Here is a 26,812-nt window from a genome sequence, read left to right as displayed (position 1 = left end):
ATTACGGGATAAAAAAAAATACTTTCATACATATAGCTAACAACACTTTATTTTCTCTTCATTTGTTTCTTGGTCAGCTTTTTATTGTTTTGCTTCTCAAACTTCGGTTTTTTGGATTGCACTTCAACCTCTGCAATGTCAAAAAAAAGAGGGTAATATATATTTAATATTATCTCTGTCCTTCTAAATAACTTAAATTAACTTTGTGCATAATCAATTCAGATATATAAATACCGAGATGTCCTGTGACGTCACATACATTAATAATAAAAAAGAACTATTTTTAATGACAAGTTTTTACATCCTAAGAATATATCTCAACAAATAAAAAAAAACTAAATATTCAATAGCCTACCTCGTTAAACAAAAAAAAAATCAAACCTGTAAAATGCATGGAAAATCTCATTCTTGATTTAACTATTTATTTTAAATATATACTCGTAGAGCAATTGTTTATAGATGTAAAAGATTTTAAAGGTAAATGTATAGCTTATTTGCTGTCAATATCTGGTACACCCTCTCCTAAAACTCATGATTTCAGAAATAATAAATGAGGTAGTCAAATAAAAAAGTACTTTTCAAAATTTGGTTTACTATATGTTAAAATAGAGCTATACTTTGACCCCTGTAATGCCTTTTCATCTACAAATCACCCTTTACATAATTAGTTTTCTTGGTTAAAATGTAATAAATTCAAAAAAAAATTACAGCTATTAATTGAGACATAAAATAGCAGACAATAGCTAATAAGTAGTGTACTCACTGTCAGATTCCTTTCTTTTCTTGCTTTCCTGTTTCACTTCTAGTTTAACTGTGGGTTTATTAGATTCAACAGGCTGCTTCACTTTTTTGCCCTTATTTTTATTCTTTTTATTTTGTTTTACTTGTAAGTTCTTACTAAAATATACACATATAGTTAGATAAAAGCAATAAAATTTGTAAATAAATTTATCGATTAATGCCTTGACTAAGTTCAAAACTCATGAATGGTGTGAATAGTTAATTTAATTTTCTTTAAATGTTTCTGGTAAAGTACAAGAAAGATCCATGCAAAAAAAAATGGAAAAAAATAGCAGAAGATATAGTAAAACAATACAATTATTACATAGCCATTATAGGTATAAAACACTATATCAGTAAATTTAAATTACCTGTTACTAATAACATCTTTAACTTTATCTTTAAGGCTAACATCATTAGACACTTCATCATTATCATCTTCCATTGATACATCGGAATCAGTTTCATCATCATTTAATAATTTCTCATATTCATCAGAATCAAATTTATATGAACTATCATCACTGTCGTCATCTTCATTGGCTAATGTAATGAAGTCCTCTGGAAGCTTTACACCAGCATCTCTCATTTTTTGTTGCTTTTCTCCTTGTTGGTTCATATTGATTTCATTGTTTGAACTTACTATTTTATCCTTTATATTTTTTATAATATTTTTTGTTTCCTCTTCTTTGACCTTGGCAATATCTTTCGTCTTGTCCAATACTTCACTAGTTTTGATTGATTTATTTTTCTTTTGCTTCATTTTAGGTTCCTGTACATTGTTTTGTTTTGTATTACTTACACTCTCTTCTTTTACAGCTATGTTTGTTTCTTCAGTATTTTTTTTATTTTTCTTCCTCTTTTTCTGTTCAGGTTTCGGTACAATGCCTTCCTTGGTATCTGTGTATTAAAATTATTTTTCAATTACTGTCTTAGATCACAGGCTTAAATCCTTTCAATGATTGTAGCATATAACAAGAAAAAGTCTCTTTTACTAACTTTTAATAACGGATATTTTAGATGAAAAACTAACATATCTTCATGCAAAAAGATATAATAAAGATTCTTATTTGTCTTAGGACTCTCTACTACCTGCATTACAAGCTCTAACTCACAAGAGAATACCAACATTGGAAATGTATGTCAGAGAAATTAAATAAATGCAACCAAATATATTAATTATAGTTTTACAGGATTTAATTTATTTTTAACACCTATAATTTCCGGCAAATTTTTGTGAGTAATATGATTTAAAAATCGATAGTCTACGAAAAATGAGAAACATAACTAATGTTATTAAACTGGCTAAAAAATTAACTAAAGTGGCAATGGTGGACGTATTTGTTCCAAGGGAGATAAGTGAACAATGGATATCATAGATTGACATACTGGGATACCACACCCCAGTAATAGGAAAAGGAGAGACATGCAAGAAAAAAGATTGGAGGATGACTAACCTTGTTGTTGGAGAAGTATTTGTAAAGATAAAGATGAGTAGAATGTTCAGGGGGAAGCCTGTTTTAGGGACAACCTAACAAATCAAAACCTACATAGTTACATATTACATATGGTTTTTAGAGAACAAAGGCTTTTAATCATATTAATTTTGATAAAAATTATAGAAAGGAAGCTCTTTAAGATGTTAAAAATACCTTCAAGCTTTTCTTCTTTGAGTTCTACATTATCTGTTAACGCTTCTGGAACATCAACCGGTGTGAAGAAATCATAATCTATCCCGAGTTCCTTGAGCTTGGTTTTTGTCTTTGACAAACTGAAAAAATACAGTGTTAATCAGTATAAACATTATATATGCAAGGCAAAGAATAATTTTAATAAAAAATATTATTTTTACTTGGACATCAGTTTCCTTGCTATTTTTAATTCTTCACTTTCATCCTTGACCGAGTTGTATGACTGTAAATTTTTTAAAAAAAAAATTATATTAATAGTATGTTTGTTTGTTCCATAACATTTATTTATGGAACAGACATTTGGTGTTAACTTAATGACAAGCGATAAAAAATTCAAATAATATTCTACTACTGTCTAAGACTGGTATTGGCAGGAGTTTCTCTATATATAAATTAAGAATAGATTAATAGTTTGCATGCGAGCAAGTATACTTATTGTTTCACTCACACAAACAAGTTATTGATCTTACTCTTTCAATCAATTTGAATCATGGGAGTTTTTGTTACTAAAATGGTTTTCGAAACTTTATTTAAGTATTTGTTATAACTTCACAATCATTCACTACATCATTTTACTACAAGATAATTAGCCTATGACCAATAGTAACCAATAGTCTTGTGAATTGCCAGATTAAGTGGCAGATAGAAGGCCACATGGCATGCAACGTCTGTAGCCACTGAAATCTATAGGTTCTAGAGTGAAGACAGCAAAGGATGTCTGTTTTCAACTGGCTCTATTAGTAATCTATGGAGAGGCATGTGTTTCTAAAAGTCTACTCCTCAGTGTTGGTAACCTGTGACTGAAATGATGATGATTATACCTTTTTCATCCTCAATCGCATTTTATTAGCAGGATTATTTTGTTCATTCAAATTTTTTCTTCTTGCTTTAAAGCGTTGATCTTTAGGAGGAATGTACACCGCTGTAATAAATTAAACATCATTCTAAGGTTTTATAGACTGAAATTCATTAAAAGTAAACTTAAAATAAAATCAAATTAACACGCTAGAGGTACAATTGACAGGCTTATTAGAAAAGATAAAAATTTTAAGTCTCAATGAGAGATCTTAATAGATAACAAAAAATAATATCTATAGATGGAAATTGGTTATAAGTGTAAAACTTTCAAAGGGAATTACCCCTTTTAATATGTATATGGTGGTAGCTCAAGTGTCGGTAAAAGGTTTCAAGCTTTTAAAACTTTTTCTAACTATCCTGTATAAAGTGATCACTATTAAAAATGTTATATTAATTTATTTTTCTCTTAACCAATAACTGATTGCAGTTCAAAGTCTGCAGAGACAGATAATAAACAATAATTAATTTTTATACACAGTAATCTAAATACTGAAAATGCTTTTTCTGAAACCATTGTTATTTGTTTAGTGTATGATACATTAATTGACAGCAATTGAGCAATACATTAACCCCTTTAATGGTTTTACATTATAACCAATTGCTGTGTATAATATATAAAGGATAACCATGTAGCTATTATTGTAATAATAACTAACAATGCATAATATATTTGATCCACTCTCAAATATTTAACACAATTATATCAATAATGAACAAATAAAATATGTACCTTTAATCAACCTCTTTCCCATTAGATAATTGTTCATGGTTTCAGCTACAACCTGGGCCACAGCTGTGTCTTTGAATTCCACAAATGCATGACCTTTAGACCGTCCGGTACGCTTTGATCTGATAACTCTTGCATTTGTTACCAAACCAAATTGTTTGAAGTATTCTGTCATTTGATGCTGAAAGTATGTATCATGCATCATATGTATGTATTAAAAAGAGCAACTTTTAAGTTTCTGGCCAGCGCTTTAGAACAGTTAAATATGCCAAGACAGAGGTAGCTTACTATCTTTAATGTTAAAATAAGTGGATGTAAATGCCTAATTAATAACTTTTTTTAAAAGAATTATATTAATTTAGAAGGCTCGAAGCCTTCTAATTTTCTCATTGTTAAGCCACTTAAAACTAGACTTGGACTTGAATGACCAATAATGCACAAAACAAATTCGTAGAAATAGTACTAATACAATTATATGGCTGTAAAGTCAATTTACATAACACAAATGACATATTTAGTACATATAAAAAATTAATAAGCATTTAAGTTACTTGAAATTAGTACTTTATAAAGGAAGGAGTATTTGTCAAATGTCTAAGGAAATCTTAGGAAACTAGAAATGAATTTATAAAACACTAAACTATCAGACACACTACACAATTCACTAAAATTTAAAAAGACCTAGTCAGGACACCTCATACTTTAAACACGATAGTGGACCTTACAAGCAAATATATGGTCTAATAATACAAAAAACATTGGACAGTAAATACAGAGGCCACAGAATACATAAAAAATTACCACAGCACTAGATAGATAGATAGCAACACAAACATAGTGAATCTAGCGGAAACCTATCAAAATAAGGATTCTTATCAAAATATAAAAATTACAGATGCAAAATTACTTATTTATTCATAACATAATTTTTATTTATCAGTATCAATACTGTAATCATTTTTATATAGAAGTTAAAAAATATTTGAGGTATGTAAATTTTGTTACAAACATTTGTAAACATTTAATTTGCCAAAAAAAATATTTAGTATGGCTTATAGACAGTCTGTAGCTGTGTGCTAGTAAAATGAGTGGAATTACAACATTATAGGGACAATATTTCTCGACACAAACATTGTAATATAGTCAATGTTTCAGTAAGTCACTGAATGGGGTCAGTGAAAGACTAGTCATATTCGTGATATTAGGGTGATTACTATGCCTTACAATGTGCGTTTATCGACTGACACGAAGAAGATTATGGACATTAGGAGACAGGACCTTTGCATGTGGTCCATATCATTTCATCAACATGCTTTACCTATAACTTCTTACATAAATAAACTGATGATGCAGATATACCTCGTAAATGGTAACCACTGTTATACTAACCTCGTAAAATCCATGCGGAATATGTGACAAATAAACAAGACCCCTTACTTTACGCTTCTTTTTGATTACTTTACCACCCTTGATAGGCTTTTTTTTCTGAACGATTACTGTTTTTTTAACGGGTTTATCTGGTACAGCACCAGTTTTCTGTTGAAATAAAAATGTGTAAATAAAAAAACATAACCTAGACCGTTAAAATAAGGTAAAAAATTACCTCCATTAATTTCTTAATCCCTGTCAGAGATTTTACAAATTTTTTCTGCTTTTTAGAATCGAGCGCCACATTTTCTTCCATTTTGACGTACTAATATATTAAATATTGTCAATAACAAAATTTTAAACTACTTCCTATACAAAACTCACATGGACAAACTAAATAAGTCAATTTTTTACTTAAGCGCTAGTGATGCCCACATATTGTAATGATACATTTAGTACAATTATTATTAGAGAGTAGCCTCTTTTCACAAAAAAATAACTAAATTATTGTATTGCTTATAAAATTAAAGAAAACAACTAATTTATTAGTAATTAGAAACAAATTGTCTATTATATTTTACTCAAAAAATATAAGTTATGTTTATCTACTAAAATTCTTGGAGTTTATACGTAAGTTTAATTCATTACTTATCGGACACTACGGAAAGTCTCACAATCCAGCTAATTTTAAAAACTTTAAACCTCATTATTTTTCTTATTGTTCGATGGGAACAACACTGTTCGTGTTTGTGATGACAGTTAATCTGTCATTAATTTTAACGCTGGAATAGAAAAGTTTTTTTTTTATTAAGTGTAATTTTTAATTAATGCACGTAATTTTATGTCTGGAATTACATCCAAGCATGTTTCAGTTATGATATAGTATTATAAATACAAATGATACATTCATAAGCCGAAAAACAAAATTTAAAATGTCGACCGGCACTCTTAACCAATACATTCAGTTAGTTGAGCGTGTATTTAGAACCGCACAAGGGAATATCCTGGCCCGTCTCCTGTCTTTAAGAGACGAGCACGTTGGAAATAGGAATTTACGTTCCAGCGATATCGCTTCGCTTGTAGAAGGAAATTGTATCGCACCTCTGGATGAGATTGTCACATACCATTTGTTATGTATAAAGGTAAGTCAAGAACGAAATTAGTTTACAGTCTAATATAAAGAGGTATCACAAATTTATAACATTATTTCAAATATCGCAACTTCGTTATGGTTAAAATGTTTACTTTTTTCATGGCTTGTAAATGTAGAAGAGGTTTAAATATAGATATCAATTTTGGTGCACATATTCAGTTGTCTAGAGTGTTGTTGATTATTTATAAAGTAGTGGTCATTAATTCATGATACTGTACTTGAAATTTCAACTATTAAATATTATTTTACAATGTTTATCTACAGGCATTGTATGACAGAGATTATATATCAGCATTTGAACATCAAAGTGTTTGTGTGGCTGCTGTCAATAAATTGCTACAAGTGCAGAAAGAGGAGAATTGGACTTTGCCTCTTATGTACACTGTATGCCTGGATCTGAGGCTTATCGCACAAAAGGTTGAAGCATGTCATTGTAAGTAACCATCACATAAAAGCATTTTGTTAAGGGAAACTTATAATAAACAATAATGTGTTAACATTATGGTTTTGTATATTAAACTAATTTGTTACAAATCAAGTTGCAGTTCATTTTCAAGTTCTTGAAGTTACAAGTACATTGCAAGACTTTTGATCACACATACTGAGATATGGACAGTCCTAATTATTTTGTAGTGTTTCCAATCTTATTAATTATTTTAATTGGTCTAATTCATGTAGTTTAAACTCATAGTATCTTGAGGTTATATTTAAGTTATAGATATAATTGTATTACCTTAAGTGTCTAAGTTGAGAGAAGCATACTGCCATTGTTTTTGTTGAAATTTGGGTGTTTTTAATATCATTTTATTAAAGCAATTAAACTATGCTTGATAGGTATCGTCTCCTTTTATTGAGGACATGATTTATAAAATTTAATGTAGTTGTAAGTGTGGAACATGTTTTCACAGTCTACAGAGTTCTTAGAGGTTCTTTGAGGCCTTTCCTTTTAATTAGAGATTTAAACATGAACTGCTATTTAATTAGTTTCACAATCTATAAATACTTTATTGTCATTTTGTTTGTTTGTATATATGTATATATATTTTGTATTCTGGCCCAATCACCTTATTTGCAAAGTAGATTTGAGCAATTTACAAATACAGAAGTTAAAAAATGGCACCATATTAAAAGAATCCTTTTCACTTTCATTAAACTTTACTTATTTAAAAAAGAAAAATCACATTCTTAGTTGTTTTTTTTTATAATGGTTTCATTGATTCATAAAAGTAATTGTAACACTGTAAGTATTGGCTTCTGTACTGAAATATGAGAAATTAAATATACATTCATATGTTTCAGCTCAAAGTGAAGGCAAAATATTAGAAAAAGCAGCGGACAGTCTCCTAGCTTCTTTCCGAGTATGTGCAGCAGATAATAGGTCATCAGACAATGACACAAAGAGACTTGGAATGTTAAATCTTGTAAATCAGCTTCTTAAAGTTTATTTTCGTATAAACAAATTGCATTTGTGCAAACCGCTAGTTAGAGCTATTGATTCATCACCATTTAAGGCCCAGTTTCCTTTGGCACAACAAATTACATTCAAGTATTTTGTGGGTCGTAAGGCCACCTTTGATTCTGATTATAAAGCGGCTGATGAACATCTTTCATATGCCTTTAAGCATTGCCATAGAAAGAGCAGTAAAAATAAAAGATTAATTTTAACATATCTTGTGCCAGTTAAAATGTTACTTGGATTTATGCCCTCACAACTACTGCTCGAAAAATATGATTTAATGCAGTTTTGGGATTTAGTCTCCGCTGTGAAGGATGGAAATTTGCGAGGCATTGATCAAGTGATGGACGAACATGAGAGTTTCTTTATTAAAGCTGGTATTTATTTAATTGTAGAGAAATTGAAAATCATAGCATACAGAAATCTATTCCGTAAAGTGTATTTGTTGGAAAATACACACCAGATTGAAATAGCAAGCTTTCAAGCAGCTCTGCAGATAATGGGGCAAGAAGATGTTGATTCGGATGAAACACAATGTATAGTTGCTAATCTTATATATGATGGTAAGATCAAAGGGTATATTTCATATCAACATAAGAAGGTAGTTGTTAGTAAGCAGAATGCTTTCCCACCTCTTTCTAGCTTGTAATAGTTATAAGAAGTGAACATTTTTTATTATAATTTGAGTACTTATTTCATGTATTCTGGATAACCAACTTGTGAAGTGCTTAGTAATTGTGGAATATAAGTACCAAATTGACCAAGTAAGGTCATTTTTGTCGACATATTTTACATAAAAAGCAGCCTTTTTTACATATTTTTACTGCTCCAACACTGAAAATTTGTATTCTAGATGGCAAAAGGTTGTCGATAATGAAGGTGAATACATTGTTGAGTAGAAATAAAAACTTGATACAAATGTAATTGTGTGAATTTAACTCAAAAAATTGTCCACTTTCCTGTCCCCTTAAGATGTAAAGTCTCCAAATAAATACATATGAACAATTTTGTAAAAGTCTCTCAGCTTTGATAATTTTAATGTTTAAATTATACAATTAAATATATATGTATATAATTAAATATATATGTTTCTAGTGTAGTGTTGAAAAAATTTTATAATAAAGATATAAAAGTAAACATTTCCGCTAGAAAGTTGAAAAGGATATACCAAATGGGCGAGTCATAAAAATAACTAATCTGCTGTAAATACTGTTACAATAAAAAACGTGATATTACATTTTAATTTGTGATTTCGAATTTTTTTTTCAACTGGGTTTTTACTGCTGCCCAAATGGCGTTAGCCCGAGGGCTTGCTTTAGTTATTGTTGTAATCTGTGCTAAATGTTTTGTGTAATATCAAAATCTGGCCCTCTAGATGTTATTAATGAAAAGGATGGATAATGCAGAGGTAAAAAATTTCAAAACTCCTACCCAAAAGCAAAATATTTTATCCAAAGAAATAAATATAGCACCTAAAGTCATGTAACATAGTGTAAACACGGGGCACGGGGGGTTCTCTGAGTACCTTCATAGGTTTAAGCTCAAGGAGGACCCCTCGTGCTTCTGTGAACCGGGCGTGGTCCAGACCGTGATCCACCTTGTGGCCCGGTGTCTCGCATTCGGGGGACTCCGGTTCGGCTTCGAGTGCCGGTCTGGGGTTCAAATCAGGGAGGAGACAATAGCCTCCCTGATAGGCGGAGAATATAAACAATCATTCCTATCCCTTTGCAGAGAAATAGCGGAAAGTGCAATGAAAAGAAACAAAACGTAAATATAGGAAATAAATATATATTAAAAATTAAAATAGAAAATATAATAATTAACTATTAAAATATATAAATCTGTGATGAAAAATAATTATTGTATAAGAAACAAAAATGTAAAATAAAATAAAAGCTATTGAAAATGTAAAAAGCAAGGGAAGAATGATAGATGATCAGAGCAAAAGAGAAAGACAGACGAATTGTGGCATGAAAGATTAGAACAGAAAGAAAGATTATGTGAAGAATGAAAGAGAAGAGAATGAAAATAAAATAGTGAATTGAATAAATTTAATGCTTGTAAAGTCCCTATCCCAACATAAATAGGGGTACGAGAGGCCCCCAATAGCGGGGGCCATAATAAAAAAAAAAAAAAAAAAACATAGTGTAAAAGAAGACATGATCTGTACCAGAAGCATTGGTCATTATTTAACTCTTAATTTAAAATTAATCCAGAGTAAAATAAAAAAAACACTCTTCATTGAGGTTAAAAAGAAGGTTGCAGAGAAAAAATAATTAATGGCGTTAAATATTTGATATGCTGAGCAGTGTACGCGGCATTCTGCCGACAGCCGTTAGCGTTAAAATGTTTATGGTGACTACGAACTGGCAGACGCGGATGTGGACCGACAAAGGTGGCTGGCGTCTAACAGCTGATCTAGATTATGAGAAATGTTTTAATTAGTAGAATGACAGAGTTAATCCCTAACATTATGTAATTGTAATTCCGTGAAAGTGGCCGATGTCCAGCAACGAACACCTTTTTTTCTACCATGACATAAAACAGATAAAATGTGGTAACTGAAATTAATTCTAATTACCCCACCAATAAATAAAGTAAATCTAAAAATTACGGAAATAATAATCGGGAAGTTAAATAAAACACCATTTTTTCTAACATTTTTTATTAAATCCACAATATATTTCAAAGAATATTATAAATATATTAAATTTTGCTGATCATTACATAGCGTTACAACTAGTGATGCGATTTATATGATCAAGTCTCGCAATGTAAAATGTTTTGATTTAATAGAGAAAGATCTATTATAAAGTTTGCTTTTACAAAATACAAGATTTTTTTTAAAGAGAATTTAGTTGGAAAGGTCAAATTAGTGATGTGCAATTGTCTATTGTAATGTCGATATTGTATTGACGTTCGGTTAAATTGAAATGATCTGATATGTTATTGATATGCAATTTATGTAAATGTTTATGTTAGTGTATTTAATATCTGTATTGATCAAATTGTCATTAAGAATTTTCTTTCATTTTAAGAAAATGATATTGCTTTTAGACATACTATTAAATGGCCGATCTGAAAAAAGATTTCATAACATTGTAAATAACATCTATGGGTCTTGAATAAAATTACATTACAGCATAGTGAAAAAAATATAAAGGAAGATTATATTTTTAAACGATCGTTTTGATATTGCCATAGTAAAAAATCTTGTAATTTAAGTTGACGTGATAAATCTAGACAGTTTTCAGTTATTTTTGTGACGAAAGGTAATCAAATTTTTGTCGATGAATAAAGTGTAGATGTTAAGGAAGATGTAATTTAAGAAGAATAGCTAATTGCACATTACTAAAATATTACAAGAAGATTGGTAGAAAAATATGAAGTAATATTTATCTAACTATATTTATGATCTATTAATGTGTAAACTATCCGTATAGGACTTATCGTATATAATTTTCATAATTTTGAAAAGTTTTGAATTATCTTTAAAGGTATTTCCAGCGGCAATTTTTTGAAGCTATTTGCGATTAATACTCGATTCGCATCAAAGCTACATCAATGACCAACATCGATTAATGAATATGCATAATTGTTTAAAATGGGTAAGATACACATAGTAGGTTACAGCGTGTGATAATAAGTTAAAATTAATGTTTATTTCTTTAAATATTTACAAAAAAAACTTAAATATCTTTACCCCGATTTATTAAACTTTCAGGTACCTAAGACTATATCAGGTATAACAGGAATATAAAATACAAAAAGTAAACAAAAAAAAAACCACTTAAATAAAAGAATAATTATTGGTAGCCTAATGTTGGCCAAAGTAATATAAATGTTGATTTTAGAGTCCAATAAACTTGTAATTTTTATAATCCTAGACATGAAAAACTTCAACTTATTTTATATAACTAAGGGTTATCTTAAACACCTAAATGGCACATTAAATGTGTGGGTAAAAGAAAATTTACAAAGTTAATTTTTCTCTGGGAATCCTAATTTGTGTAAAGACGGACCCTTGAGGAGTTCGTCTTTGTAAGCGGCGAGGATAGCGCGAGACATGCTTGGCTCCGACGAACTTCCTTCCAGAAACTGGTGTATCAGTCTGTAAAATGCAAATGTGATATTTAATTAAATTAATTCAAATTGTAATCGATGATAGTAAATCGATTTAACATCTAATGAATTCTTGATTTGATAACCTATAATCAAGTGAATTATTTTTAAAAAATTTGGTCGACTTGTCTATAATTTAAATTTTTGAGTTTCTAAAGAGTTGTTTTAAAAAAATTGAGCAATGTCTACCGGTTGGCTGGACTGAACCCGAGTCCATCTCTAGGCTGCAGAAGTTCAGGATGATCGCCGATTGTATCCGTTAGAGCAGCAATCATAACATCTGTAATTAATTTATCTTTGTAGTAAAAGATGTGCAAGTTGTTATAGAAAAATATCTTAAATTTTGATGTATACACAAAAATTCTATGGTCTTATTTGTTCCCAATGATTGATTAGAGCGTATGTATGACTTGATTTGTACCCGCTCTTATGTGGTTATGGTTTAAATGCTTCTGTTTACGAAATCACCTGGACCATATACTCGCTGGAATAATACCAAAAATTTTGTTAGTCGCGTTAGCGTATCGTGAGCACACGTCTGCTTTTGCGGTGTTTGTAGTTTCCAGCGTGGCAACTAAGGCATTTATATATAAAGTAAATACTGTGTATGAATATTATTCACCTAGAACTTTCTTCTCGATGGTGCGTGACAGCTGTCCTCTCTCGGCCTCTAGCTCTAAGAAGGTCATGAAGCGCTGTGTGGCGGCGCGAGCGCTGGCCGGGTCGCGGGACAGGGATTGCGAGAACATCATCTGCGATCATAACAGTTGGCAATCATGAAACCACACAACTTTTCTTGTTCCCAGGCCAAGGAAATTACAGATGCATTTGATATTCATGTCAGTAGACCTAAGTAATAAACCTATAGTCAACTAAATTAGTAATTAATTGTTGTTATAAATACTTTTTTAAAAGTTACCAATCGGTAATAATAAAGATCGGCGATACCAGATAGATTAATTCATTTCCCTCTATTTATTACGAAATTTTATTGACCAACTATTATAGGAATATCCATAAAAATAAACATGCAATATTAAATAATAAAATGTAGTAAATACATATAACGGGACAGCTACAGTAGCAGATCACAATTCATAAGAGAATACTGAGTATATTTTGAAATGAGGTTTGACAATATATGGTAAGAACTGCTTTATGTGCTGGTGATGATTAAAAAATAGTAAGTAACTTATTAGATATATAGATATATTTTTAACAGAAGGTATGAAGTTACCAGGGGAAGAGTTATCGTAAATTAATTGTTTCGTTAGAGCTCGGGGGAATAAAAAAGGTCTGAAAATACCGGCCTTGTTTTTAGAGATTTACGATCGTCTACAGCTTCGATTAAACATAAAAATCAGGAAAAATCTGGTGTATTCTAGAATTAAAAATTCGAATCGAGTTCAGCACATATTCTCCGATGCTGACTAACCCGTACTATCTCTTTAAGAATTTATTGTTAGGCTTTAGTCTGGAAATTTATATTTATATTAATTATCATATTAAATCGTCCTCACAGAAAATAGTTGTACAAACTCAGAAAGTCTTGCGGATACAATTCGTTACTAACCTTTGCCAGTTGATAGATGATCTCTTCGAGAGTGTATTCCGTGTACAGATTATCAGCAGCCCTCAGCTTTTCCATCATCTCTTCATATTCTTCTTCCGTAATGATGTTGTTGTCGCGATCATAGTCGGAAGTGCCTGTGATGTAAGTGGTAATTCACTTTAAATCGAAACAAATACGACGATTATTATTGTTTTTACAATCTGCTCCAAAAGTACTTTGGTACGGATTGTAAAAATTCCATTTGTGTCCGTTTCATCCCATAGATGCCCACATATGGGGAGATGTACCAAAATCGCCATGCGGATTGGCGATCTCAGTGTAGTATTATAGTAAGCAGAAAACATTGCTGCCCATTTTCTTGATTATGAGCAGTGGCAATCCTATATAATTAATACACGAGGTTTAAATTTTATAGGATTGAATTCCCGGGAATTGAACATAACCTGCGATTGCAAATATCAGTAGTGGAGCCTCTGGGCGACCACTGCATTCGTATAATTTATTTTAATTCGAAAATAAACAAATAAAAAAGACTACTAAATACGAGTTTACATTTAATACATTTTTAACTTTACCCATCGTAACTTTAGATATTTTAATAATCCCAGAAGATTTACTTCATCCCGGAAGAAAACAAAAACGTTTAAAGACTTCAATAGACTCTTCAAATATGAAAAGCAAAACTACAATAACTCGAAGAAACACCTTAACCCTTCTTCACTACTTACTTGTACTTACCCCTCTACGGGATAAATTTATTGCCACGCGTTCGTTATGATTTTTATTTAAGATCAAATTCGGCCTCGCAAACCAAACTAGGGTTTATGCCTATAATAATTTTTAATTTCAGATGTTGACGTGATGTGGACAATAATAGACTTCCGATCGAAAATTAGGCATTTTAATAATTCTAGATTATCTTTGTGACCACCATTTTTACCAAGACTATGTTCAAAGAAGACCAAACTGGATCTATTAGATGCAAAAAGACAAATACAAAAACTGAAAGCTTAAACCACTTTCAAAACCGTGAACATCTACAAGCATATGCACAAAGATACTTAAGTTCGTTTTTAGTCCGCCCATATATGCACATTTTAAGATTGTAACTTGGAATTATAGATGACTTACTGATGATGTTGGACTGCAGCATTGGATCGTAGGATCTCTTGACGGGCTCGGACCTGATGTCAGAGGAAAGCGGCAACGCTTGCGGCAGCAGGTTGTTGTTGAGGTCCCAGGACTTGGCGGCGACGTTACGGATGAGATCCGCGTTGTTGCTAAACGGGAGTGACTGCAGACCCGCCCGGTATTGATATTCCTGTTAATTAGCACGTGTTTTATAAATTACGGTTAAAATAAATATTTTTTTAATTGTAATTACTTTAAACTTTCATTTAGTATCATCGCAAAAGGTTAGCTTCAGGATGTTTCTTACAGGTTCTTTTGGAAATGTATGGAGAAGGCCTATCTCCAGCTGTAGATGTCTTAAGTCTTAAATGATGATGACGATTAAAGAAATTCAAAATAGATCTTCATCAAGGTAGAACTTTTTATTTTTAGAAGAATTTAAACTTTGAAAGTGATATCGTAATCGACTTAAATAGATTTCACTGTGTCGTCCTAATCAAAAATATTATGATCGTCTGTTTCTCAGTACATTTTTTTCTTAGAAACATAGTGTCGTAAAATATCTTATTCTATTATCTTATTCGAATGAGGCAAATGCAAATATTAAGAATAAGCAATTATTCAATATGTTGTACGTATTGTGATATACGTAGTTAGCGATAACGAAGTAGAAAGCCTTCATGCAGAAGCTCAATTAAGACGTAGTTCAATCAAAGTTGCACCGACTATTTGTGTCGCACTTGTCTTCATTAGTGCTCAAACGTTTGAGTTTAACTTCGAGTTAGTCATGTGTTAATAATTTAATGTACGAAATTGACGCTTCATTTTTTATAACTAACAATCTCCTTCAACTAGCCGTTTCGACGGACTGCTTATACTCTCAGAAGTTATTGGCAGTGAAATAAATAAAAAATATTTCAAAGTGATCAAATTTTATATTCATTTGATAGTGATCAAAGACTATTAATAATGTATTTATATTTTTAAATAATGGTACGTAATTTTTTGTTTAATTATGTTGGTTGATAGACGATATTATTACGATCGTCGGATCCAAGTCGTTTTCAACCGACCTTATTAGAAATCCCTGGAGGACGTCTATGTCCAGCAAAGAACTTCTTACAGCCGAAATAATGACAAAGATGACGCATGTTTATGTTTTGATTGGCGAATTTTTGACAGCTCCCGAACTGTCCCGACATTTGTTTAAATTTATTATGTGGCTTTGTAAAGAAAAAGAAATGTGATATTTCAACAAAGTTACTCGCAAATATTTCACTCTTTTTCACTACAAGAATCTTCTTCGTATCTTAACGAAAACATTTAAAAAGTTCTTAAGTTTGAGGTTTAGCAAAATGTTAGACGACAAATTTTAATGAATATATTGTATGTATATGTATCACACGTCGCGTTACGTTTATGCATCTTTTAAATTAATATTTAAAAATGACGCTATGACGAGATTTAAAAGCAAATTTATAGGCTGAACCGAATTTTTTCCGATTTAATTACAACACTGGAAGGTGGTTAAAAAGACGAATCGTTAATTTGCAGTAATTTGTGAAGGGTGAATTAATTAAGCTGCCGTTGCGCGCCTTGTGAGTCAGGAATTAATTAAAGTCGCAGTTAAGTAATGCTGTTAGTATTAAAATTGGAGATTCCTCCTTAAAATTAACGGTTAATTAGCCTTAATGAGATTACGTTTATAATTAATAATAAACCATTTATTAATATTATTTGGATACTTTAATATTATTATAAACTTTGTTATCAATTATTGAATTATTTTAAAATTAATTATAAACATTTATAAATTTTAGATAACCTCCGTAACTTTCACTACTAGCCATATATGTTGAATTTTGCATATCTATATATACCGTACAGGCTAAATAGACGATTATATTTAAAAGTAGAACACGAACAGGACTGTCAAGGTTATAGTTCAAAAGAAATTATAAAAAGATCTAGTAGCACAAAAGAAGAGTCTAATTAGTAATATTTTTATTAAGATATTAAAATGTGCAATCATTGAATAATGTAAGTTTTAATACAAGAAGAGAGTATTTTCCATATTTGCCTACCATTCAGCAGTGTATAAGTATTTAGTTACTTAGAGACACCAGCAAGTAAGGAAAAGGGCAATCCAGTGATTTTAGCACCTTTTTTAAAATTAAAATAAAATCGCATCTAGCATCTTTTATTTAATTATCACTACGATAGGATACTGTCCGTTTAAACAAGTAACTTTTTTAGCTGTAGTATTCTGGCACCAAAATAAAGGTATGGAACTACTAATTCTCCTCTAGACTTTGTACTGAACCGTCATTTTGAATAGAATTTTCGCAGTATATCTATCGTTACAGATAAAGGCAAAGTGCGGTTATGGTTTCAACGTTTCCATTATGTAATTTTGATATAAAGATCAAGCCCGGTGGATGAACGAAAAAGAAATCAATAATAAATCATTGAAAGATACTTTAGAAGGGGATCCATTGTAAATCATTATGAAGCTGTTTAATTTTGATTCTGAGCTATTGTTATCGCATTGTTCGGTTGGACAAAGGTGAAACGTTTGAATATCTCTAATAGAAGCGGATATATGTGACATTTTACAGCTATGTTGAAGTACTGAAGTGACGCCTTTTTAAAGAATTAACCCTTATATGAATGTTCTCATTGCAAGTTTCACGTATCATAGAGTACTCAAAGCTAAAGAAAGCGTGTTAGTCGCGTAGTTAGTAAGCGGTACGCAGTAGGACATGCGCAGATACGGATAAGCATTTTTTTTATATCATCGCGACCACATTGTAGAATAACGTAATTGTTGAAAATTGATTATTGTAGAATTGACAAACGTTTTGTAAACACCTTATTGTTAAAGTATATATTGAAGATGAACAAATATTTGTAAGTCTTGTAGTGGTGGGCATTAATAACTTCTCACTGACGGCACAGTAAGAGTTGTCGCTGTAACCGCCAAAGCATTCGGATCTCTTAAAATGTTCTTACCCTGTTAGTCGAATATAAGACGACTCTCCGCAACTGTGTCTTTTGAGAAGTGTATTGTAACTGCTGAAATGGAATTAGCGTCGTCAGAAGTACTGACATTACGATTTTTAAATATACTGCTGTTTTTTACGGCTGATCGTTATCATTTCAGCCGAAAGACGCCTCCCTTCTCGAAAAATTGCCACATAGACCGATCTTACACTGTCGGAATTTAATCACTTCTGCTATTTTCAAACTCAAAAAGATACGTTACCTTGGCATTCTGTTCTAGAAGCATGTTCCTCAACTTCTCCTGCTGCACGCTCTCCTCAGCCGCTCGAGCGCTCTGCGAGTAGTGTGCCCGAAGGTAGTCGATGTTGAACTTGATCTCTTGCAGGAAATTAATAGCTTCCTCCTTTGTCATCTACAGACAACGTCATTTTGGTTTTCATTTAACATATAACAAATTCATCGTCACCATTTTGGCTGTTAACGTTCCCTGCGGGACTAAATTGGAACATTTTGAAGTGGCCGGCGTCCAGACTACTCTGACGACCTCAAGTAGGTTGTCTGCCCACTTTGGGGGACGTTCCACCCCACGCTTGCCAATCCATGGTCTCTACTATAGAACCTTAAGGCCCTTATACTGCCACTTAAACTTCAATCATCAACAATCAATCATCAATACGCTATGCTATAACATTTGGTTTCCTTCATCTACGGATCACACCACATGAACAATTCAATATTTATTAAATAAAACTTAATTTGCTTTAAGTGTTGTGCCTGGTGATCAAAAATTATGTTCTTATAATATTGACAATCCTCACTTGATGTTAACCTAATAACATGTGAAAATACGAATAAGATCGAAACACTATAAAATCTGAGTTTTAAGATCTCTCAAATTTTTAATACATCTTTTTCAAAAGAACATTTCCCCCGACCTAATAGTATAATTACTTAAATCAAATTTTTTAAATAAATTTTGTTAATTTTATTATAGAGTAAGTAATACAGGTTAAAACTAACATATTTGCAAAACTCAATTTTAAGACCGAATTATGATCTTTTTGTCGTTGATAACTCTGGGAAGTTGTTACCCAAGGTTCATTTGTCAAAGACTCAGTTCTAGTACGACGATACTAACCATGCCCTCTTGGAGGAAGTCTTCAATAGCGGTTGTCACTCCGCGTTCGTCGCCGGTCCAGAATACATATTCCGCCATGTCCAGAGGAGAGTACTGTACACCGGGATACGGTGAATAATGGTCCATCTGCGGAAAAGAATAAAATTACTTATTTTATAGCAAAATATTTTATGTCCTTTATTATAGTGTCCGACGCTCTCCACTTGTCATAAGACCGGTAGAGACGAAGGTTAATAAAACGAAAAATCCTTTTAAAGGTCTATCGACGAGGGACATTTTCTCGCGTTGGGGATTTGAAAAAAGGCACCATAACAATTCTATGATCGAAACGCTATAGCAATGATATACAATTTATATATATATATATATATATATATATATAATTATAATATTTAGATTAATAGTTAAATTGTATAAATGAAATGCTTAAATTTAACAATTAGTTCATATTAATATCCAGATAAGATTGTAGGAGCTACATTACGTCATTGTCAGCCATCGTCATTCATCGCCATCGTCATTAAAAAGGGGAATACCAGAGAAATATAATTCTCTTTATACATCGGGCGAAAGAGAGTGCTTTTCTCCTCGACTTGGCAATCTATTTTTATTGGTTAAAAATTGCTATCATAGTTTTAAATTGGCACAAATATGGCCTAAGTTTGATGATTATACACACTTCTACATCTAACTTCGTATTGCTATTACCTCCAAGATCTACCGTTTCTAGAAAGAACCCCAGAAGAACATTTATAGTCACCACCTGTATTTAATACGAGAAAAATGCCAGAAAAGGCTAATTTGATAAAAACTTAAATCAGAACTCCGGCATTAAAGGTATCTTTAAACTTGAAAGTTACGTACGTTCCGAACTCGCCCTATTCTAAGATGAGACCACAATAAACTCAAGCGGGTGTTCTGGTGGCGACTTTTATAATACAGTATATTTATTTATTTTTAGATCCTAGAGTATTTGGAACGTTCGTAACTTGAAATTAAAGGATGTCATTGCAGAGGGAATTTAATTTGAATCTAGTTGCAATCTAGTAGAGTTCTTTGGCATACATCTCGGTAAAAAATGAATAACTTATGGGATAAAAATTATCGTCAAAGATGTTCGTGAACGCAAAACTGTCATGAAAAGTGAACACAAAAAAATAATAAATTTCGAAGAAAAAAGTAAACAAATCTTTTTTTTTTTTGCAATCCTAAAATATCTCAAAAGCTCTATAATTAAAATAATATCAGTGTGTTATTTCGTCGTGCAGTATATGAAACAGATAACTTATTTTCATTAGTCGTCGTTTAAACCCTTCGGCATAGGCCTCCCCCAAAAGATATCTACGTGGGGATATAGCATAACTGCCACGCTTGGCAAGTGGGTTGACGATCGCGGTGTGGTATTATGGTACGCAGAGACCGATACTGCTTACCCTCTGGAAACTTATTTATGAGCAGTGGCAACCCTATATAATTAAAGCACAAAGTGTGAATTATGTGAATTATATAAGATTGTATTCCGGGAATCAAAGCCGCTAGTTACGATCACAAGTTTCAGTCCTCTATCGCTCGGTTGCTGCAATTCGTCAGTAATTGTTGTTTATTAATGTCAAAATAAAAATATAAATAATCACTTTGAAAATTAGTTTTATTTATTTATCTCTTCTATTATACTTTACTGGCCAGTAACTTTTGGCAGTACAAAACTTCTGCTTCGATGTACTTCAATAAAAGTCGTAAACACAAAGCTAGCATCTGGTATCTCATACATAAAACGTATGATACGGCTCACACGGAGTGTTAGGTACCGTTTACAATGACTAATGGCATAGCGTGAACGAACAGCGTGTAGCCATTTATTTTGTAAGCTGTCATATTTGTTTCTATAGTAATAATTTTCTTTATACACGGAGTAAATATTTATGGTTAAAAGATTTAAAGAAGTGAATGTATCGCTCAGTTGCTGTCAATGAATGTATGATACACTCTATATATAAATCAATTGTTCAGAAATAATAAACATGGCAATGATAACATCGTAAAGCGTTTCTGAAATTCGGATTGCTCCATGTTAAAATTAATTATTGTTTACTCAGATAGTTAGGGACAAATCCCTGCAGATTTTGTAGTGCCAGAAGTTATTGAGAAGTCGCATTCCAATAGAGTGATATGACTTTCTATTTATGATCGGAAATAGGTGAAAAAGTTTTTAAGCTTTTTGATGACAATCTAAATATACACTTACCCCTATAAAGCTTTTACACCTAGAATCAATCACCTTGTATATAGATGTAATTTCTCATCGTTCTTGAGATTAACTGAGCAGATGCTGCGATGTGTCGGGTATTGATGCCCAGGGCTGACCGACTTTTTTTTCTAACGCTTATTAGTCCACCTATGACCAACTGATCTGTTAGAAAGCGAAGTAGTGGTCGAAGATGAAGCACGCAGACCAAGTAAGTACCTATTCGCTCTGACCTTAAAAAGATCTGGGTTATATTTCTCAGGAAATGAGGAAGCCGGTATTGGGGGCCTTTCGTTGTCCCCTATCTTGTTTAGAGACAGGGAACTTATTATTTTTATTTAATTATTTCACATACTTCTTTTTATTTCTTTATTCCTCTTTTAGTCTTCTTAAGATCATTCATTCGGTCTTCTAAATATACTTCACATGATCTTACATATTTATCTATTTTGAATTTCCTCCTGTTCATCACCTTTCATCCTTCACCTTACTTCTCAAATATCACAGGTAGTGGGTTTCTTATAGTTTTTATCACTATTGTATGTTTTTACTAATTAAATATATTATATATTATCACAGTTGGTTTCACATTTAATCTTATTTATTCTAATAATTTGTTTACAATTTTACTTTCTTTCTATCTTTATTATTTTACCGTTTTCTTATTTTTATTTTTTTTTTGTAGATTGTAAAAAAAAAAAAATTGTTCTGGACTTTGCGGACCAGAAATTTATAATCGAAACGCTTAGTAAACCTCCAAGGGAAATCTAACGTGTAAGGGTGGTGGTGGTTCGACCTCCTACTCGTAGTTGATTTAAGGAGGCCTCTTAGCCATGTAAATTTTGCATTATCATACCAATGCTGGTTTAGAAGCTGTTATGAATTAATGTTTATACTTGACAGGTCTGAATCTTTCAGCAGGTTTCCTCTCGCTCCTACTTCTACCACATACTGAAACACCTTAATTTCCTTCAGATTTTAATTTTAATTTGTTGATATTATATGTTCTTTACTCATTACTGGCACTGATGTTACATACATTTTTTGACATTTTTTTTCTTTTGTCCACACAAACCAACCTACTTATTAAATATATAATTAAAGTATGTATTAGGCTCATTAAATATTTCAAATATTTATAAAACAAGTAATAGAATATAAACTACAATGATGTCCTGATAAAAAATGTATCAAAATTCATTTTTGTATGTAAGATAATAACTATTTTAAATTCTACAAAACTATGTACAGCGATAACTATTCAATAAGATGTTTAATTTGTTCTAGAAAATTCTTGACGTTAATGCGATTGTTCCATTTATTGTGTTAAGGTGAGTGCACTTATAGGTAATAAGTGGGTACAGGAGAACTGAAAATCTAATTATTAGAAAGGTCAACGCGTTATTATTGAGCCACTATTAATATTGCTATAATGTTGCTTGACATTAACTTTTGTCGCCATTTATATTTATTTTCTTAATGTACTCTATGTATATAATATTATCGTCACTAGAAATAAAGTATTATTTTTATATTCATATAAGTTATATGATGTTCTATGTTATAAATAAGTTCTGCTTATTATTATTTTTTTTACAAAAACTGTTCGAAAAATGTTAATGTAAATATTAAGGAAGCACATGAAAAACATGCTCTATTTCATTTCTACTATTTGAATAAAAATGGTACATGAAAATCGACGCAGGCTGTACTATCATCATTGCAGTCAAAGGACGTCCACCGTTGGACATAGGCATCGTCCATAGATTTCCATTAGGAGTGTTTGGAAGTGGTCAGCATTCAGCTTCATCTAATAACTTTAATTTGGTCGTTAGTTCACCATGTAGTTAGACGTACGATACTGTACTCGCCGATGTAGTATAATGCAATATACGTGACTAAAGGAAGCTACAAACATGTTAAACACTTATTAATTATTATTCAAGATTCACTGTGAATGAACTGTTGTATGTATCTTGATGTTCTACAGTGGTTTCAGTATATTTATTAGCAAGTGTAATGTATGTTCGAAACGTTGTAGCTTCAGACGGTGTTGATAGATGGCATTAGTAGTCGATAGTCTAATGCTTTCATTTGGCGCAGGTAGTCCTATAAAAGGGCACCGAGTCGGTCGGAAGAATGTTGACGAAGCCCTTGTATCGAAATGCTAAGTGAGTATTATCGACCAGAGGCTTCTGCTCCAGGTTGCGATCTAAGAGCTCGACGGCCTTCCAATCCGGTAATTCAGTAGAATGAAGCGACTAAAGCCGAAGCTGACGAAAGAGCACCCTAGCTTAGCAAACTATAAAAGAGGTTTAGTCTAAGCGCAATTAGAATCCTGTTCTTGTATATGCAAATGCCTCTAAGAGAGCAGTTATCTAAACCAAAAATCAGGAATAAATCAATAATTAATTTCATTAATAATATTCGTGTAAATCATAAGTCACTACAACCTTAAAAACATATATTAAAGTATTTCCGTGTTACTAAAGCAGTGCCTTTACCCGTGCACCTGTCTATAGCATTACGTTTTATGACAAAGTCTGACTAAGTCGTAAAGTCGGTTAACTACATTCAACGCGGTTACGACCCGCTCTACTCTTGAGATTGGTGCAATGGTAAATGTGGTTTCTAATAAAGAAGCTAAGAAAACGTGTCGCAAGTCATAAGAATCCTCTGAAAATGATAATTATATTAATTTTTATTATATTTACGAAAGAGAAACAGTGAAAAAATTATTCTAATGTAAAAAAGCTATGTATTTTTCTATTATTAGTCTTTAGACGTCCATTGCTAGACTTAGACTTCTTCCTTAGATTTTCAATTAGGACCGGATGGACGAAGTCAGCATCTAGTGTAGACCTATACATAGTTTTCTGTTCACTTTGTTCGTCTTACATTGTTCTTGTGCTCCCTAGTGTCAATCCCAAACCCTAAGAAACTAACAGCCTTTCTTCTTGTTTTACGCTCTATTTGGTCTCAACTCTGTTGCAATAAAAAAGTATAATATAATAGAAACGAATATATATTCTTTCAAATAGGACTTTCATAAGCCCTTTTGAAAAATCAAAACATTCATATAATAAATAAATTTTTATACATAATATGTACTATTAGTCTACCACACTACCAACATTTAACAAAACTTTTGACATGTACTGACTATACATGATCCTACATAGCTTTATGCTGTATGCAAAAATACTCTTAAATATTACAAAAGTTATTTCCTAAATTGCTACGGAACGAATGCCACAATACGGTTCAGGTTTAAAATAGTTTCAGTGATTACAATTTCATTACTTCGTTAGCGGTAGACTAACAACAACCGCCTGCTAATGATGGAAAAAGTTCTAAAAATAAAATTATGAACCTAGAGAAAATTTTAATGAAAATTCATAAGCACTCTCCAAATAGCTGAGATCCGACTCGCTAATGATGCGGCAATTATTTTTGTTTAATATCTCCGAGACAAAATTGTTTCATTCCAAATATATTTTCATTGTTTTGTACATCGGACGCTTGACCCGGATACCTGGTAACCTACAAAGAGGAGCCTGAAACTGGAACTAACAGCGCGATAGATCGATACGTACTGTATAGGAGCTGATTGAGGAACCAAGATGTTTTCTTTCCAAGAAGATAAAATATACCCAGTGTTAAATTATTCGATATTAATATATTACATAATATCCATTTAAGTGTTGTATTTATTATCTGTGCTTAGAATACGTTGAGCAATTTACTTGAAGTTAAAACTTAACATGTTTATCGGCCTTTTTGGTCGCTTATTTTTTAGGAACTTTGTTTTGTCGAAAAAATCGAAGTTAATAATTTTTTATTTGTTGAAAAGCATCTTATATTTGAACTAAAATGTGAACTTATTTTGATGTAACATTATTTAAAAGAGACTTTCGTTACCGATATACTTAGCCTTAGACATGTCCATGAATTTTGATGAAAACTCCAAATTTTCATCATAAATTTGTTAAAGATTACAAACTTACTGTTTTGAGCTGTGACAGAATGATGATTTTGATTTTTTTTAACATCTTTTTTCTAAACCTTTTTTGGGGTTATTGCGCGCCCTTATCTGCCCCAATGAATAAACTAAGATTTGTAAGTAAGAAAAGGACTAATATATAGCTATGTATGCAGTATGCAGTAGTTATTGCTAAATTGTACCACCCGCCAGCCCGCTGATAAATGCGCGTGCGGCAACCAATATGAATTACACCACTACCATCTTTAGATCACTCGACACGTGTTTCACCCCTCCACGGGGCATCCTCAGGAGTAATGTTACGCCTACTCTACTGCTACATAGCGGAAGTAGCTATATATTAGTCCTTTTCTTACTTAGGATGGACTTCCGCAAAGTGACGCCTGAATTTATTAGATAATTAAGATTTATATTCTTCTCCTTTTTATTAAACTTTAAATATATACTTATAGTAATATATAGTTAATATATAATTAATATATAGTTATGAAATGCATACTAACTTTTTACAAGTTTTATAATCGTTTATATTAAGTTTCGTCATTTGATCTTTCATCAAATATGTTTATACAAAGAACTAGAAAAAGCATCATAAAATAAATTTATTTTAATGGATTATATCGATAACTTGAACTATTGCAATGTTAAAACTATACAGTTTCAGATCTAAAAATAAATACACGTAGAACATTCTCGAAGAACGTAAATTAGACCCATTACAATAACTATCCAGTTTGGTGGTACTTCTATATAATTATACTATACTTTCTATATACTATACTTAAAAACTCTGTGACCATGAATGTTGTACTCGAAAAACGCGAAAATAAAAATGGAAATGAAAGTAGCCCTCGAAATAAACCATCGAGAATAAGTTTTATTTAAGAATAATATTCGCGTAAATATTTGCAAAGAGTCTCTATAAAATACCCACCGCCCCTATCACATCAATTTTCCTTAAATCCTCGAGGCATGTCAATAAATACGTGTTTTACCATCATATAAAAATAAATCCACATTTATCTTACAATATAACTTCAGAACTACTTTACCAATTTCAATAATTTTTTTTTTAAATTTTCAACAACTTTCCTGATTTGTTGAGTTTCTTTCCTGATCTTGTGTTTGCAATATTGATAAACAGAACGCAAGAGCATTTGTTAAGTTATTATTACTATAACACTAATCTTTAAAATTTATATAGTTCACATGGCTAATTATCCCGTATTAGAAAATCATCAAAATTATTTAATTACACGCCAGAAAATAGAACTACCAAAAAACTGTGTATCAAAAAACAATACAATAATCAGCTCGTTTTTGGAATGTATGTGTCTTTTATTTAAGATTATTCATATCTTAGACAAAATAACGTCTGACGTGTCAGCTAGTTTTCTACAAATCGTTTCATGTATTTGAACCTGTATTTACTGTTCATTCTTACAAAACAGTTATTAAAGAACCGTCGTTGCTAGTAGGTTAAAAAACCTAAGGGTGACTAACAAATCATTCTGACGTTTGATTTAAACCTATTCAAATCAATTTCTGTCCGATTAAACGCTTT

General features: G+C 31.5%; 3 protein-coding genes across 3 annotated transcripts in view; 1 reads left to right on the top strand and 2 right to left on the bottom strand.

Moving 5' to 3' along the window:
* Window positions 1–22: 22 nt before the first annotated feature.
* Window positions 23–5,825, bottom strand: LOC137931562 (MKI67 FHA domain-interacting nucleolar phosphoprotein). Its single transcript, XM_068774995.1, has 9 exons — window positions 5,660–5,825; window positions 5,446–5,592; window positions 4,060–4,237; window positions 3,293–3,393; window positions 2,633–2,694; window positions 2,433–2,551; window positions 1,152–1,680; window positions 764–897; window positions 23–130 (listed from the first exon to the last, which is right to left on the bottom strand). The coding sequence occupies exons 1-9, from the start codon at window positions 5,738–5,740 to the stop codon at window positions 48–50; spliced, it is 1,434 nt and encodes a 477-aa protein (XP_068631096.1). The 5' UTR covers window positions 5,741–5,825; the 3' UTR covers window positions 23–47.
* Window positions 5,826–6,216: 391 nt separating this feature from the next.
* Window positions 6,217–9,050, top strand: PCID2 (PCI domain-containing protein 2). The gene is made up of 3 exons (XM_068775086.1): window positions 6,217–6,566; window positions 6,842–7,010; window positions 7,877–9,050. The coding sequence occupies exons 1-3, from the start codon at window positions 6,357–6,359 to the stop codon at window positions 8,680–8,682; spliced, it is 1,185 nt and encodes a 394-aa protein (XP_068631187.1). The 5' UTR covers window positions 6,217–6,356; the 3' UTR covers window positions 8,683–9,050.
* Window positions 9,051–11,834: 2,784 nt separating this feature from the next.
* Window positions 11,835–26,812, bottom strand: part of LOC137931744 (uncharacterized) — a 96,599-nt gene continuing 81,621 nt past the window's right edge. The window contains exons 8-14 of the mRNA XM_068775239.1: window positions 19,001–19,126; window positions 18,125–18,274; window positions 14,860–15,049; window positions 13,729–13,862; window positions 12,778–12,907; window positions 12,345–12,435; window positions 11,835–12,144 (exon numbers count right to left, since the gene is read on the bottom strand). Coding sequence (XP_068631340.1) covers window positions 12,015–12,144; window positions 12,345–12,435; window positions 12,778–12,907; window positions 13,729–13,862; window positions 14,860–15,049; window positions 18,125–18,274; window positions 19,001–19,126 — 951 coding nt within the window. The 3' untranslated portion in view covers window positions 11,835–12,014. The remainder of the gene's footprint in view (window positions 12,145–12,344; window positions 12,436–12,777; window positions 12,908–13,728; window positions 13,863–14,859; window positions 15,050–18,124; window positions 18,275–19,000; window positions 19,127–26,812) is intronic.

The sequence above is a fragment of the Battus philenor genome, unplaced genomic scaffold (assembly GCF_028537555.1).
Source record: "Battus philenor isolate CCGP_79_NKW_IND1 unplaced genomic scaffold, ilBatPhil1.0.hap1 SCAF_8, whole genome shotgun sequence".
Taxonomy (NCBI): domain Eukaryota; kingdom Metazoa; phylum Arthropoda; class Insecta; order Lepidoptera; family Papilionidae; genus Battus; species Battus philenor.
This window is presented reverse-complemented; position numbering and strand designations above follow the sequence as displayed.